This window comes from Berghia stephanieae, chromosome 15 (genome assembly GCF_034508935.2).
Source record: "Berghia stephanieae isolate SIO BIC M18660-M18661 chromosome 15, UCSD_Bste_1.3, whole genome shotgun sequence".
In the NCBI taxonomy this organism is placed as follows: Eukaryota; Metazoa; Mollusca; class Gastropoda; order Nudibranchia; family Aeolidiidae; genus Berghia; species Berghia stephanieae.
Window position 1 is genome coordinate 7,411,932 of NC_088374.1, and position 16,958 is coordinate 7,428,889.

General features: G+C 42.8%; 1 protein-coding gene across 1 annotated transcript in view; it reads right to left on the reverse strand.

Moving 5' to 3' along the window:
• The window catches only part of LOC144960753 (sucrase-isomaltase, intestinal-like), a 68,499-nt gene that overhangs the window by 22,446 nt on the left and 29,095 nt on the right, over nucleotides 1-16,958 (reverse strand). The window contains exons 6-13 of the mRNA XM_078894048.1: nucleotides 15,466-15,624; nucleotides 13,119-13,217; nucleotides 8,377-8,473; nucleotides 4,795-4,913; nucleotides 2,675-2,800; nucleotides 1,944-2,075; nucleotides 1,396-1,545; nucleotides 222-341 (exon numbers count right to left, since the gene is read on the reverse strand). Of these exons, the coding sequence (XP_078750174.1) occupies nucleotides 222-341; nucleotides 1,396-1,545; nucleotides 1,944-2,075; nucleotides 2,675-2,800; nucleotides 4,795-4,913; nucleotides 8,377-8,473; nucleotides 13,119-13,217; nucleotides 15,466-15,624 (1,002 nt within the window). The remainder of the gene's footprint in view (nucleotides 1-221; nucleotides 342-1,395; nucleotides 1,546-1,943; nucleotides 2,076-2,674; nucleotides 2,801-4,794; nucleotides 4,914-8,376; nucleotides 8,474-13,118; nucleotides 13,218-15,465; nucleotides 15,625-16,958) is intronic.

Consider the following 16,958-nt stretch of genomic DNA (forward strand, 5'->3'; position numbering starts at 1 on the left):
CTCAGGTGTGAAATGAGTACCTGGCCGTTAACAGCCGTTGTCTTTGTCCGAAAAATTGTAATATCGCCTAACAAGCGTAATGTCACGTCCTACACGTTAAATGTACAGCTGTTGGTCAGGGACAGATTGTAAAGCGCTTTGAGCACTTTTAGTGGATATTGCCCTATATAAAAGCTCAATTTAATTTAAGTGTCAAATAGTTGGTTGGCCAATTGACTTACAATCCAGAGTGCATCCGCTTTCACACCGATATCCTTCACATAATGTAATATTTGATTCCCCCACCACTCCTCGCTGTCAGGGTTGGTAAAATCGGGGAATACTGTCCGACCAGGCCACACCTTGAGAACAATATTTGATGAATCAAATTAATGAATGAATTCATGAACCATATAATTGATAAACAAATGAATTAATGTATTAATTTAATTGATCAATTAAAAAGATTTATATATATATATATATATATATATATATATATATATATATATATAGAGAGAGAGAGAGAGAGAGAGAGAGAGAGAGAGAGAGAGAGAGAGAGAGAGAGAGAGGGGGGAACAGCGTGGCTCGGCGGTACCGAGTTCGATATCACCCCCCCCCCCCCTCCCCACCCGCTGCGCTGTGTGGCTTTGAGCTAGTCACCTCGCCCTAGCTCAATTTACGGCGCTGCATTGAACCCCACGCCTGGGGTATTCCATTTTCCCTAGGAATAAGACCAAATTACCCAATGGGCTGAAAAGGGCAATTTTATTTATTTTACTTTTTAAAATAGTTAATTAATGATCGAGTGAATTAATAAATGAATGAATGGATGAATGAATAGAACAATTAATGAAAGAAGACACAAACTATACTAAATATTGAATACAAAATAACAGATGTGCTGATTATTGTATAAATATCAAGAAATATGAAAAAAAAAATGTCTGCGTGATTGAGACTTCAGATACATTGCAAAAAAAATGGTGATATTTGAATTGGCCAGGAGAAAAATTTCATAACGTTTTGTCGCAAAAGGAGATGGATAGATGGATAGATAAATAGATAGATAGATAGATAGATAGATAGATAGATAGATAGATAGATAGATAGATAGATAGATAGATAGATAGAGAAGAAGAGAGAGAGAGAGAGAGAGAGAGATTGAGAGAGAGAGAGAGAGGAGGAGGAGAGAGAAAGAGATTAGGGGAGAGGGGAGAGAAAGATAGATTGAGAGAGATTGAAGGAAAGAGAGAAAGAAAGAAAGAGAGAGAGGGGGTCATAAAGAGAGGGAGAGAGATAGCGAGGGGAAGAGAGAGAGAGAGAGAGAGAGAGAGAGAGAGAGAGATAGAGAGAGAGATAGAGAGAGATAGAGAGAGAGAAAGAGAGAAAGAGAGAGAGAGAGAAAACTCATACCTTAGAATAATCCAAGTCAGTGCCTTCGGAATTCATGACAAAGATACCCCCATCTTTCCCACTTTGTAGCATGTTGTATGTCGCGAAACCAGCATTGGACATAGACTGTATCTCCTTTACAATGGTGGTGTTGGCACCCACACCAGGATCCTAACATATATATATATATATATATATATATATATATATATATATATATATTATATATATATATACATATACATATATCATGTCAACAATAATAACTTTATATAAATACACACACATATACATACATATGTTTTTTGTTGTTGTTTTTGTTTTAATTCTAAAATCTAAAATTACATTTTTCAAGAAATGTATTGTCATTGTTATGTACAACCTCCACAGTAGACTCTATGCGTTAGAATGATACAGAAATATATATAACCATTAAAACTCTGAAGTCACGATAGCCGACCGATCCATGGGTCTCATAGAACAGATGGACTATTTGTTTTACCTTGACAAATTAGTTAAATCAGATCATTTTTCGCCTCTAAGTTAACTACGCATACTTTGATACTAACAACGATCGTAACGAAATGTCTATGGCCAGCATGGAGCTCATCGACAAACTTTGGAAAGTCTGTCCATAGCACAGGGTCGGTGGTGAACGGGTAGTGTTTGTAGAAAGTATCGATGTCCGCCCATTGGCCGTCCTGAAATAATAGATTTTGATTATGTTGATAATTATGGAAGTATTGATGATGATGGTGATGATGATTATGTTGAGGATGATGATGATGATGATGGTGATGATGATGATGATGATGATTATGATGATGATGATAATGATGTATGATCATGATCATGATCATGATGATGGTAATGATGGTGGTTATGGTGATGGTGGTGGTGGTGGTGGTGGTTGTGGTGGTAGTGGTGTTGGTGGTGATGGTGGCAATGATGGTGGTGATCATGATGGTGGTCGTGGTGTGCTGGTTTTGATGTGGTCCTGGTGCTGGTGGTACCACAGACTAGGTCCTGTATTCTCTATGGGTGGTACTAGTGGTGTTAGTGATGGTGGTAATGGCGGCGATGGTTATGGTGGTGCTGGTGATGGTGGTGGTGTTTGTGGTGGTGGTGGTAGAAGTGGTTGTGATGATGATGATGATGATGATGATGATGATGATGATGATGATGATGATGATGATGATGATGATGGTGGTGGTGGTGATGGTGATCGTAGTAGTGGCGATGATGATAGTGATAACATTGATGATAATCACTATAAACAAAACAAGCAGCCTATACTCACATAAGGTATTCCAGCATCAATCGTCCTTTGCATCACACTGCGCATGTCAGAAATGTTTTTGTACCCCCATCGACACAGCTGATAGCCCAGACTCCAATATGGCGGGAAGGCTGGAGTTCCGATGGACTGAAGAAAAAATGGTTGTTCATTTATTTTTAGTTTAGTCTTTGATCTGAACATGTGTAGCAAGGAAGAAAAATACGAGAATAAAAACTACCCATATAATCAGTCTTCCTCCACTGAGGATCGAACCTTAGAACTCATGATTACTGGTATGATGTGCTAACATTACAACAGAGAAGGTTCCCACAGTTGGGACTATTTTGTTTCTCAATTTCTCAATTTGTTTATTCTTTAACTCTCTCCGTCCCAACCTTTTTCAGTATTTTCCCAAAATGGTAGGCTTAACCAGCAGAAAAATTGATTTTTAAAAAACTCGAACAAACTCTCTACGAAACGATGTTAAGTTCTTATTAATTTAAAAGAAAAGAACTTTGTGGTGTACAAAATAAATCTGAATAAGAAAAAATGTATAAAGTGCCGATTTTGGTGTAGGTGGTATGGAGAGGGTAGAGAAATTCAGTATTAAAGAATGGCTGATCATCATTGATTCCTTGACATTCCATGTGGAACAGTACATCTCCACCGTCTTCTGTTCTTTGTCTTCTTCTTCTTCATCTCTCCCCAGAACATTCCAGCCAACTTCATCTCTTCCTCACAAGAGCATCTCTATGATTCTTTGGCCTGCAAACCTTCATTTTTCCCTGAGGGTTCCAGTCCACAACTTGTCTGGTAATATCTGTTGTTGGTTTTCTAAAAGTTAGACCAATCTCTTGGCATTATAGATAGTATGCGCTTGGCTAAGAAGCTCATAACATTGCCAAACATTGGAAGTATAACGGACCAACACACAAAACTGTGTGTATCCATGAACGTTTATAGTCGGGTTTATATAGTTCAGTGAGCATTACTCATAAACACGGATGGCAAAAAACAATAACAAAGACATGAGTGACGTCATCTTTGAACTATCTATAGGGCAGCGTGGTTCAGAGGTAAGCTTTTTGCTTCGTACCCGAAATGTACCGAGTTCGATCACCCGCCGCGACGCTGTTTGGCCTTGAGCAAGTCACCTCACATTAGCTCACATTGCGGTGCTACTCTGCGGCTGACGCCTGGATTATTCCAGTCTTCCCTTGGAATTGAACCTAAAGAAAAGAATTCCCCATGGGAATGAATAAAGAGAATTCATTTTTTTTTTTTCTTCTTTAAAATCATTTTCTTGTTGGGAACGGCAATGTAGTCTTGTGGGATCGGAATGTCCAAGGTCAAGGGGTTTGCAATCTTTGTCACCCATAAATCGTTGACCCTCTTCAACATCGCTTGATTATTTGTTCCAAGAGCAGATGCTATGCGACTCAGTTGGTATTTTGAAGTCTGATTAAAGGTCGTGACTTACTGAAAGAGATGAATGCTGATTTGAAAACGTAAAAAAACAAAAACAACAACCCGTAATGCGTGAGTCTATCCATTTTTATGTGGCTATTTGGTCTTCTGGTATGACACTCGACTTTGGATCGGAATTTCCTGGGTTCGAGTCTCCCTCTGTAAAAAGAAACCGTATTGTCTGATCTTCTGTCCGTTTTGTGCGGTTATAAGGTCTTGTAGTATGACACTCGCCTGCCTTCTTGTGTTCGAGTCCCGCACATTTTCACATTTCGTATCCAGGTGTAAAATGAGTACTTGGCCATTTAAAACGCACAGAGTATATCCCGATATGATGACCCCTTGAGACGTTAGGTGGTGGTGGTGGTAGTGGTGGTGGTGATGGTGATGGTGATGGTGCTAGTGGTGGTGCTGTGGTTGTTTGAACTGGTACGCAAATCAAAAATGGTCAAAATACATAATCTATCTATTAGAGAATTACCAGTCTGTATAGGGAAGAGAAGGAGGACTACAAATGAATAAGTTGAATATTGATTACCTGGTATAACTATTTAGAAGAATCACACAGGTTGTCCGGAAGGGTAGTTTTACACTTCCACTGAGATTGGAAGCAGTTTGTTTTGTTTATGTTTTTTTTTTTAGATCAGATTTATGTTCCTTATTAAGGCACTTACTTTGACATAATTTGACGCGACATCCGCAGGGGAATCCCCAACGAAGACATAAAAGTCAAGGACGCCTCCTATCGTTGTGAAGGTCACGGCCGGATATGGGTCGGGCTGAAGCAAAACCTCTGAGGCAATAAATTATGAGTGGGATTGTGGTTATTTACACACACACACACACACACACACACATATATATATATATATATATATATATATATATATATATATGTATATATATATATGTATATATATATATATATATATATATATATATATATATATATGCTCTAACCAAAAAAATTGTCGAGGACTCATATAAACAAAAGATACTCATTAACACTCATTCATATATGACTTGACTTGACTTAGATGCCTTTCGCGTCTCGACCGAAAGATCGGGTCGCCTTGGCTGTTTCCAGTATTTCCTGTGTGAGGTGTCTCCAATATTGCCGGTCCTCTGCTAGGGTTCTCAGATTTTCAAGGTCCCCTGCCGTTATGAGACTAATGCTTTGTCCAAGTGTTGTGAGGTTTTTGTTTAGGATCACAGGGAGTGTTGTGATCGGTCTTCCTCTGAAAAGGTTCCCGTGTTTTTGGAAGTATCCCGACATGGCTTGGTTTGCTGGTATGTTTTTGTCCCTGCGTAGTATGTGACCGAAAAGTTGCCATCGTTGTTGTAAAATGTCAAGGGAGATTGGTCTTTCTTTTGTGATCTTATAGAGTGATTCATTTGAGATCTTTTTGGGGTATTTGATGTCCAGTACCCTTCTTAGCTGTGTGCGATGGAAGGCATCCAGATGTTCTTCTTCGGATTTTGTCAACGCCCAAGTGCCGCAGTTATACAGAAGTACCGGTTTTACAAGAGCATGGTACAGTTTCAGTTTGGTTTTTCTCTTTATTTTGTCACCTCTAATCCATACATTGGTGAGTTTACTGAGTGCGGCGTTTGATAGCTGTTTTCTTCTTTGTACATCCTCGGTGTCTCCAATTAGTGAGCCGACTTTCTTTGTTCTTTTCCATTCCTCTTTGTTCCTCGATATTGTTGTAAATTCGGTTTTATTGGCATTGACTTGGAGGTTATATTTCATGAGGGTATTTTGTATGATGTCTATATTTGCTGGTGTTGATCCAATAAAATCGACATCATCTGCATAGGCGATTTCTCTAGGGATTGCATTCTCAATATGAGTCGTTGGTTTTGGAATGACTTTTCGAACTTCTTTCAGAGCGTGTTCTAAGTATATTGTGAACAGAATCGGGCTCAGACTATCTCCTTGGGGGGTCCCGATGTTACTTTCGAACTGCGTCTGTTTTGTGGCCCCGTATATCCTTGGTTGTATCTTTGTGTTGCTGAGGAGAAATCGGATTATTCGGAGCTCGTCTTCGTCTACTATTTCTGTTAATATCTCCAAAAGTTTTCCTCTGTCGATCGTATCAAAGGCTGCGGACATATCGATTCCGGTTATTGTTATGGATATGTTTTCTTTGAGTGCCTTTGCTGCCAACCATTTATGTGTCCATACAACGTCCGATGTGCTTCGGTCTTGGCGAAACCCGCTTTGGCTATGTGATAGGTATTTTTCTATTTTCGGTCTAATTCTGTTGAGGACAATAGTTGACAGTGTTTTTCTTATGGTATTCAGTAATGTTATTGGGCGCAGGTTGTTTACGAGTCCTTTCGTTTTTCCTGGTTTTTGTATTGTAATTAGGACACCGCTGTTAATGTCCCAGTCTTTGTGTGTTGAGAATGTTTTGTTCATTATGTTTGCAATGCTCAGATCCAGGGAGAGTGTACCGCATTTCAGCAATTCAGCGGGAATTTCATCTTCGCCTGGGGATCTGTTATTGTTTAGGCACTTTATGCTATTTCTAACTTCAGTTGTTGTGATGCGGTTGTTTAGGTCTCTAGGGTTTCCTGAGAAGGGCGATATTTGTGAGACTTGTTTGTGAAATTTCTGCTGGAAGTGGTCAGTTACAATGTCAAGGATATCGTTGGGATTTGTTGTCTGTTTGCCAAATTTATCCTGTAGTTTTGGGTTCTCGAATGGTTTTCGGTTCAGAGATTTCGTCGCTTTGAACATAGACGATGCGTTATTTTTGGACTTTTCTATGTCTTCCACTTTTTTGTCTAATTCCTCGTTTCTGTGTTTTATTGTAAGTGATCGAATTGAATGCAGTATTTTGTTTCGTTCCGTTTTCAGGTTTATTATTTCTTCCGAGTCTTTCGTGTTTTGTATCCTGATCCTAAGTTCTTTTTGTTGCCGCGATAGATCGTTAATAGCGATGTTAGGCGTTCGATTTGGTTTGTTCTTAGTTGTATTAATAGAGCCTGCACTTTCTTCCCCCGCATATTTCATTGCCGCTTGCGTCTCTTTCCATTCATTGTTTGGATTGCTGTTTTGCTTTATTTTAAATAGATATATATATATACGTATATATATATATATATATATATATATATATATATATATATATATATATATATATATATATGCATAAATATTTATATGTACAGTTACATTGTTAAAAGTTATAGATTCAATTTTCCACATCTTGTTCAACAAGACATAACACCAATTGGAGGTGACGTGTCATATATATTTGAATAATTAGTCTTAAACATATATATATATATATATAGTGCAATTACACGGATCTCACCATGTTGCATGCGTTTAATTAATTTCCCCAGCAGTCCATATGCAGTCTCATTTCCATATCATACAATAACAGTGGCAGGTAAGCGTCCTTTTTGTACTAATAATAAAATAATACATATATTATATGTCACTGTTTATATTCAAGAACACATTCACACCTGAGTCGAGTGAGGTAAAGTGTGTAAATTGTCTTATCCAAAGGAGACAACGTCGGTACAAGAATTTTCCACGACCACTGTCACCCTTAAGACCAATGACCAGCCTTAACATCGCTTAATCTTTAGCGACAAGTGGAGACCCCGTACCAATGAGCTAGCTAGCTGCACTACAGCCTACCAAACTATCAGCGTCTATGTGGTGAAGTAGTATGACACTAGCCTTCTGATCGGAAGGTCAAGTGTTCGAGTCCCAAGAGGCGCATAGTTAAGTCCTTGGAAAAGAGACTTTACTAACATACTCTCATCGTACTCCGGTGTACAATGGGTACCTGGTCGTTAACAGCGTGTCTATGTGCGAAAATAATTGTAATATTGCCTAAATGGCATCATGTCTCGTCCTCCTTGTTAAATTTTGTTGTTGACTACCGACCTCTTGTAAAGCGCTTTGAGCACGTTTAAATGGATATTGCTCTATTTTGTGTCTCAGCGGTACGGTCTTTGCTTCGTAGCCGGAAGGATCGATAACCCGCCGCTGTGTCGTTTGGCCATGAGCAGGTCACCTCGCCCTAGCTCAATTGCGGCGCTGCACTGCGGCTAACGCCTGGGTTATTGCTGTATTCACTTGGAATAGACCCCAAAGATAAATTTCCTCTATTGGATGAATAAATGGAATATTTCTTTTTTTTTAAATGCCCAGGGTTTTTTTTTTTTTTTTTTTTTTTTTTTTTTTTTTTTTTGGGGGGGGGGGGGGGGGTTCTTTTCCCATCACCTACCCATAGCATTTGAATTCTTCAACAAGACCATGTTTGCCTTCCCATCATCCTCCACGTTTAGATAGACCGGATGTTGTCCGTAAAGATTCCAGTTGCTCTAGATTAAAAGGAAAAGAAAAAAGATAGAATGTTAGCCTGTGAGACATATACATAAATTCAGGTCTGATTTAAAATAAAAATATGCTTTTATATAGCGCAATATCCACTAATCGTGCTCAAGGGCTACATGTTCAACAGCAACAACATGTAGGACGAGACATGACGCCTGTTAGACGATATTACAATATTTTCAGACAAAGACAACGCTGTTAACGGCTGCGTACTCATTTTACACCTAAGTACGGTGAGAGAATGTGAATAAAGAGCTTTTCCAAGATCCAAGGATCCCGTATGTTGCCCATACAGATTCCAGTTGCTCGAGATTAAAAGAAAGACAAAAAAGATAGAAACGTAGCCCGCACGACATATACATAAATTCAGATCTGATTTTAAAAAATAAGCTTTTATATAGCGTAATAAACACTAAACGCGCTCAAAGCGCTTTACAAGGAGTCCCTGTCCAAAAGCAATACATAACAAGTGGGACGAGATATGACATTTCGATTCTAAAAATATAATTTGTGACCCATCGTCTCAAAACGGTATTATGTCGGAACGAACCAGATTCTTAAAAGCGGAATTAATTGTTAAACTTGTCAAAAATATAAATTGTTGGCATTAGCACCTTAAAATATGGTATCCATTCTCCTCAGTAAAACATACAAACTCGACGCAAGTCTGATATTTCTGGCTATAAATTCAATTTTCAACATATTAACTAACCCGACTTAATACCGTTTTGAGGCGAAGGGTCACATTTGTGGTCAACAATAAGAGACCCACGGACATCCTACAGTCGAGCAGGCTGATTTGGGGGAACGGCTTCTTCTGGGTTTTTTCTATCTTGATTTGTCTCAAACTGTGGCATACAAACTATCTCAGATCTTGAACTGTCACCACTTACTTCACGCTTTGAATGTATAAATGTAATTCAAATAAGAATGTAATCCATGAATAACCTGGTTATTGGCTGCAAATCGCTATGACCCTTTTTCACTCAAACAGTAGGTACAAATTGATTAATCATTAACATCAAAATCATCATCATCATCATCATCATCATCATCATCATCATCATCATCATCATCATCATCATCATCATCATCATCATCGTCGTCGTCGTCGTCGTGATCGCAACCCCCCCCCCCCCCCCCCCCCCCCCCCCCCATTGATACTAATGAAAATAATTTTTATAAATCAACAAAAAAACAAAACAACATCAACAAAAAAACGGCAACCATCACCAAAACCAACTCCACCACCACCACCATCATCAATTATAATAACATCAAAAACCACAACCTCAACAACAAGAACAAGAATAACTACAACAACATCAACACCGTCACAACCACCACCACCACCACCACCAGCAGCAATACAGCCACGGCCACCACCACCAGCAGCACCACCACCACTACCTACACCACCACTACACCCACCTGCAACATCACCTACACCACCACGACCACTACCACCACCACCAGCAACACCACCACCACTACCACCACCACCTACACCACCACCACCACCACCACCTACACCACCACCACTACCACCACCTACACCACCAACACTACCACCACCTACACCATCACCACCACCACCTACACCACCACCTATACCACCACCACTATCACCACCTACACCACCACCTATACCACCACCTACACCACCACCACCTATACCACCACCACTATCACCACCTACACCACCACCTATACCACCACCACTATCACCACCTACACCACCACCTACACCACCACCACTACCACCACCTACACCACCACCACTACAACCACCTACACCACCACTACCACCACCTACACCACCACCACCAGTACCATCACCTACACACCAACCACTACCACCACCTACACACCACTACACCACCTACCACACCACACCACCACTACCATCACATACACCACCACCTATACCACCATACCACCACCTACACCACCACCCACCACCACTACCACCACCACCTACACCACCACTACGACCACCTACACCACCACCACCACTACCACCACCTACACCATCACAACCACCACCACCACATACACCACTACCACCACCACCACCACCTACACCACCACTACCACCACCTACACCACCACTACCACCACCTACACCACCACTACCACCACCTACACCACCACTACCACCACCTACACCACCACCACCACTACCACCACCTACACCACCACTACCACCACCACCACCACCTACACCACCAACCACCACTACCATCACCTACACCACCACCTACACCACCTACACCACCACTACCACCACCTACACCACCACCACCACTACCATCACCTACACCACCACCTACACCACCACTACGACCACCTACACCACCACCACCACTACCATCACCTACACCACCACCTACACTACCACTACCACCACCTACACCACCACCACCACTACCATCACCTACACCACCACCTACACCACCACCTACACCACCACTACGACCACCTACACCACCACCCACCACCACTACCACCACCACCTACACCACCACTACGACCACCTACACCACCACCACCACTACCACCACCTACACCATCACAACCACCACCACCACATACACCTATACACCACTACACACCACACCACCACACCATCCACACACACCACACCTACCACCCACACCACCACACCACCACCACCCACACACCACCACCTCACCACCCCCACACACCACCACCACCCACCTCACCACACACCCACACCAACCACCACATACCAACACTACCACCTCACCCACCACACACACTACCACCACTACACACCACCTACCACACACCCACCACCACACTACACCACCACACCACAACCACACCACCACACACTACACACCCACACACACCTCCACCACACTACACCACACACCTACACCCACACACTACCACACCTCACACACACCAACCACCCACTACACACACACCCACACCACCAACTACCACACACTACACCACACTACCACCAAACCATACACCACCACATAACACACAACCACTACACCACCTACACTACACAACCTACCTACACCCCACCACACCTACACCACCACCACCTACACTACCTCACCACACACACATCACCATACAACCACCAACTACACATCACCTACACCACCCACCAACATACCACACACACCTCACAACCACACACCACACCACCACTACCCACACCACCACTACACCAACCCAACCACCTACCAAACCAACCACCACCACTACCCCACTCCCACCCACACCATCACAACCACCACCCACCACATCACCACTACCACTACACACACCACCACTACACCACCACTACCACCACCTACCACACCACACCACATACACCACCATCACCCACCCACCTACCAACACCCCCACCACCACCTACCACAACACCACACACCCCCACCACCCTACACTACCCACCACCACATCCACACCACCATCACCACACCACCACTAACACCAACCACCACCACCCACCTACCACTCCACATACCACACCACCACACCACCTACCACACCTTACAACAACTCCACCCACCACCTAACACCACCACACACACCCACTACACACACACCACCACTACCACCCTAACAACTACCCCCACCACTACACACCACACTACACCACCACTACCATACCACAACACCACACACACAACACACCAATACCACCTACCACCACCTACACCACCACTACCACCACCTACACCACCACTACCAACCACCACACCACCACCTACCACACACCACCACCACACACCCACCAACCTAACACCATACCACCACCACCACCACACCTCCACCACCACCTACACCACACCACCTACACACCACCACACCCTACACCCCACTACCACACCTAACCTCCCACCTACACCACCACACACCCCACCTAACACACCCCACCACCACCACCAACAACCACCACCACCCACCACACCCACCTAACACCAACACACCACCACCACCACCACCTACACCACCACCACCACACACAACACCACTACACCACACACCACCACAACCACACACCTTACCACCACACCACACCACCACCACCACACACACCATCACCACCTACACCACCACACACACTCACCACCACACCCACACACCCACCACCCATCATCACAACCACCACCATCCACTACACCCACACCACCCACACCACCACCACCACCTACCCACCACTACCCACACCATCCACCACCACTACCACACCAACCACTACCACATACCACCACACCCCACACACACAACACCACCACACTACCACAACTACACATACCACACCACCACTACCACCACCCACCACCACTACCAAACCCCCACCACCACACACCACCATACCACCACTACACCACCACCTACCTCCACCACACCAACCACCACTACCACCACCACTACCACCACCTACACACACCACTACCACCACCTAACCACTACCACCACACACACCAATACCAAACCTAACACAACTCAACTACCACCACCTCCCATAACACCAAACCACCCCCACCTACACCACACTACCAACCCCACAACCCACCACCACCACCACAACCACACCACCACCACCACACCACCACACAACCCACAACCACCACTTACATTAGGTCCTGTATCCCTGGTAAACATACTCCATGACTTCCACGTCAAGTTATGTCTCAAACTCAAATGTCTGTGTTCTCCAAATCCGTACAAATTACCCTAGCATGCCAGTCGTCAGCTGAGAAACTTCAGCTATTAACAGCGGGATACTGGATTGAACCTGGTGATAATAATAATAAATAACTAATAATAATAATAATAATAAAAATAATATAATATAAATAATAATATAATAATAATAATAATAATAAAATATATAATATAATACAACAATAATAATAATAATAATAATAAAAACACTTTAACAGCCTCATTCTCGGTAAACCAACTTGGGCACTTTTCAATTACATTTGACTGAAAACAAATTTAAAAATGCAAACAAGTCATAGCCAAACAGGATTCATCATCTCACATCATCATCACATCTCACATCATCATCATCATCACCACATCATCTCATACATCACTCATTGCCTTTTTCTACCCTGTGTCAGGGTATAGGCCACAGACAAACAGTTTCCATCCTTCTCTATCCCGAGCTAATTTTTAAATCTCATTCCAGGTCTTACCACTTCTCTGTATATCAGCTTCTTTAATTCTTCTCCATGTTCCTCGTAGCCTTCCCTTTGATTTCTGCCCTGAGGGTTCCAGTCCAATACTTTCGTTGTTATAGTGGAGTCGTTCTTTCTAAGCGTGTGTCCAATCCACCTCCATCGTCTTCTTCCGATTTCTTCTCCCATTAAGGAAATATATGAAGGATCTTCTTCTTCTTCTTCTTCTTCTTCTTCTTCTTCTTCTTCTTCTTCTTCTTCTTCTTCTTCTTCTTCTTCTTCTTCTTCTTCTTCTTCGTTCCCGTCACGTCACATGGTCAGTCCGGTCTTGTGAATGAAGCCCACAGTGGTCCTGATGTCGTCCTCACTGCCGTACAGCTTCTTTGAGTATGGGGTTGGGTCAGGCCAGAAGTTCCTTCTCAACTGGTTGTACCTTGGACATTATTTAGGACATGATGTCCATTTTCATTTTCAAGTCCGCAGTCACATTGTCCAGAAGGATCAAGTTGCAGGGTTGTACAGGGTTGTCAGCTTACTGACAGCTTTGAAATTAAGACTGGTGTCAAGCAGGGATGCTTGCTCTCACCATTCCTGTTCATCCTTGCCATTGATTGGCTAATGAAAGAAACCTCCAAAGGGCGAAGAAATGGGATACAGTGGACCCCCTGGACACAGTTAGATGATCTGGATTTTTTAGATGATCTGGCTCTTTTGTCCCACACCCAGGACCAGATGCCAGCAAAAACCACAATTATAAACAGCCTCTCGGAATCAATTGGTCTAAGAATTCACCCTGCAAAGTCAAAGGTCTTGAGGATAGGTACGCGTCAAAGGGAGCAAATCAAAGTAAAAGATCAGGAACTCGAAGATACAGACACTTTCTGCTATCTCGGAAGCATAATTGACAAGGATGGAGGCACAGAAGCAGAGGTGAAAGCACGAATAGGAAAGGCACAGGCTGCATTCACATCTTTGAACAGAGTTTGGAGAACTGAAGATATCTCCCTTCGACTAAAGTAAAGACTTTTCAACTCAAATGTGAAGTCAAGGATTCATAGTGTCAATAAAAGCAAATACAGTAAAGATGTGTCTTGAGATTCTTTTAAAACCCAGGTAAAGACATACACTCCCTCAGATCACGTGGTAATTCATTTCAGATATGATTGAAAAGCAGATTAAGACTTTGATATTTTCCAAATTGAATTATGTGTGCCCCTGTAAACTCTCTGAGCACTTACCCATGATAATGACGAGTGCTCAACAAAGTTAATATTATAACTATTTACATTCCTGTACACGATGCAACTTTTGTTAAGCTTAAAAGTAAGCAATATTAACGCAGTTGTGCCCCTTTGATATATGTAAGTGATGGCCATGTTTGGTTTTATTAATCTTGAATACTACGATTTTTGGACATATTAGGCTGCTGGTCTGGCGAAGGTATAAAACAACTTGAGCATTTATACAGCGCAACATCCAATATAGCGCTTTACATGGGATCCTAGCCAACAGCAACTCTTAACAGGTAGGACGACACATGACTCCTGTTAGACGATATTTTATATTTTTCGTAAAGTGACAACGTTGTTAACGGCTATGTACTGATTTAACACCTGAATGCGATGAGAGAATGTGACTATAGAGCCTTTTCCAAAGACTCATCTAACTTTCCGCCGTTCAGAGCAGGACTGAACCCAGGACTCTCAGATTTTAACATACCACCAGACAACATATCCTGACATACGTAAATAAATTCATTACTTAATTAAAGTGGCATCTGCTGTTACTCACACAACTGTTCCTGTATCTTTCCTCGTGACGACAACACCAAACGGGGCTTTCCCAACGGTCACGTTAACCAATGAGGTCGTAGCATTTGCTTTGACGTCATTGGTAGCCTCGATGTGTAGCATAGAATCGGGAATTTCCCATCGATTCACATTCGTAGGGTAAATCTGAAATCATAATGGTGAAAACAGTAGTAATAATATATGACTCTCTCTCTCTCTCTCTCTCTCTCTCTCTCTCTCTCTCTCTCTCTCTCTCTCTCTCTCTTGGAGGAGAAGGAGGAGGAGGAGGAGGAGGAGGATCGTCACGTTTCCGTCGTATAAGAGCTTGATATCCTTAATGATCCTGAATATGATGTCAGTCCGGATACAATTGTGCTGGAATAGCTGATGGTGAAAGGTCAGACTAAAAACGATCCAACCCGGTGTCCAGACAAGATCTGCCTTCTTCCTGAAGCCATATCTCCACAATAAAACATATCTAACCCATGTTTCTACTCTTTACCATTCCAGAGTAAACAGAATTGTCAACATTGAATTTAGAATGAAAACAATTAAAATAATAGATTTGAGACTTGAGTCATTTGGGAAACTACGCCCATTGTTCTCAAAATGCCGTTGAATGGGATGCTGAATACCGAAATTAAACGAAATCTATCGAAATCAATCGAAATCTACCGAAATCCAACGAAATCTGCCGAAATCCACTCCAATTGGGAGTGAACAAGAGACTATGGGAGGTTTACACCAATGGAGATTGAACCAGAGACTATGGGAGGTTTTCACCAGTGGAGATTGAACCAGAGACTATGGGAGGTGGACACCATCGGGTACTAAACAAGACATTCTAGGAGGTGGGCACCATCGGGGAGTGAACCAGAAACTAAGTGAGGTGGGCGCAGTGCACGTGACACCAAGGGGAGTGAGCCAGAGACGTAGGAGCAAGGCACCACTGGGGATTGAACTGGAGACTATGAGATGTACCACTATGGGGAGTGAACCAGAGACCACGGGGCGTGGGCACCAGTCGATAAAAGAGTATAAACTACAGTGTAAATGAGATATAGGCACCTGCGTAAGGCAATCCCTAGACCACCTGAGATGGGTGCCAGTGGGAAACGACCCAAGGTCTATGGAAGTTTGATTGTCAAGATTACAGGATGTAGACGTGTTGTTCCAGGTTGACTCCTCCAGATATTCTCGGGTTCACAATCCACTTAATGTCCTCTTCTGTATACCTAAGCTCAGTCCCTAGCAGTGTCCACATCTCAAAGTCCCAGGATTATATCCCACTTTTGTCCACCTCCAAAGTACCTGGCTCACTTCTCACTCCTCTCATAGCCCTGGATTCACTCACTTTCTACTGGTGTACAACTCTCTGAGTCTCAGGTTCGCTTCTTACTGGTGTGCATCTTCCATAGTCGAATGTTTACTCTCCAATAAGGTCCACCGCCGGGTTCAATCCCCGCTGGTGTCCACCTCCAAGAGTCTCGGTTCTCTCC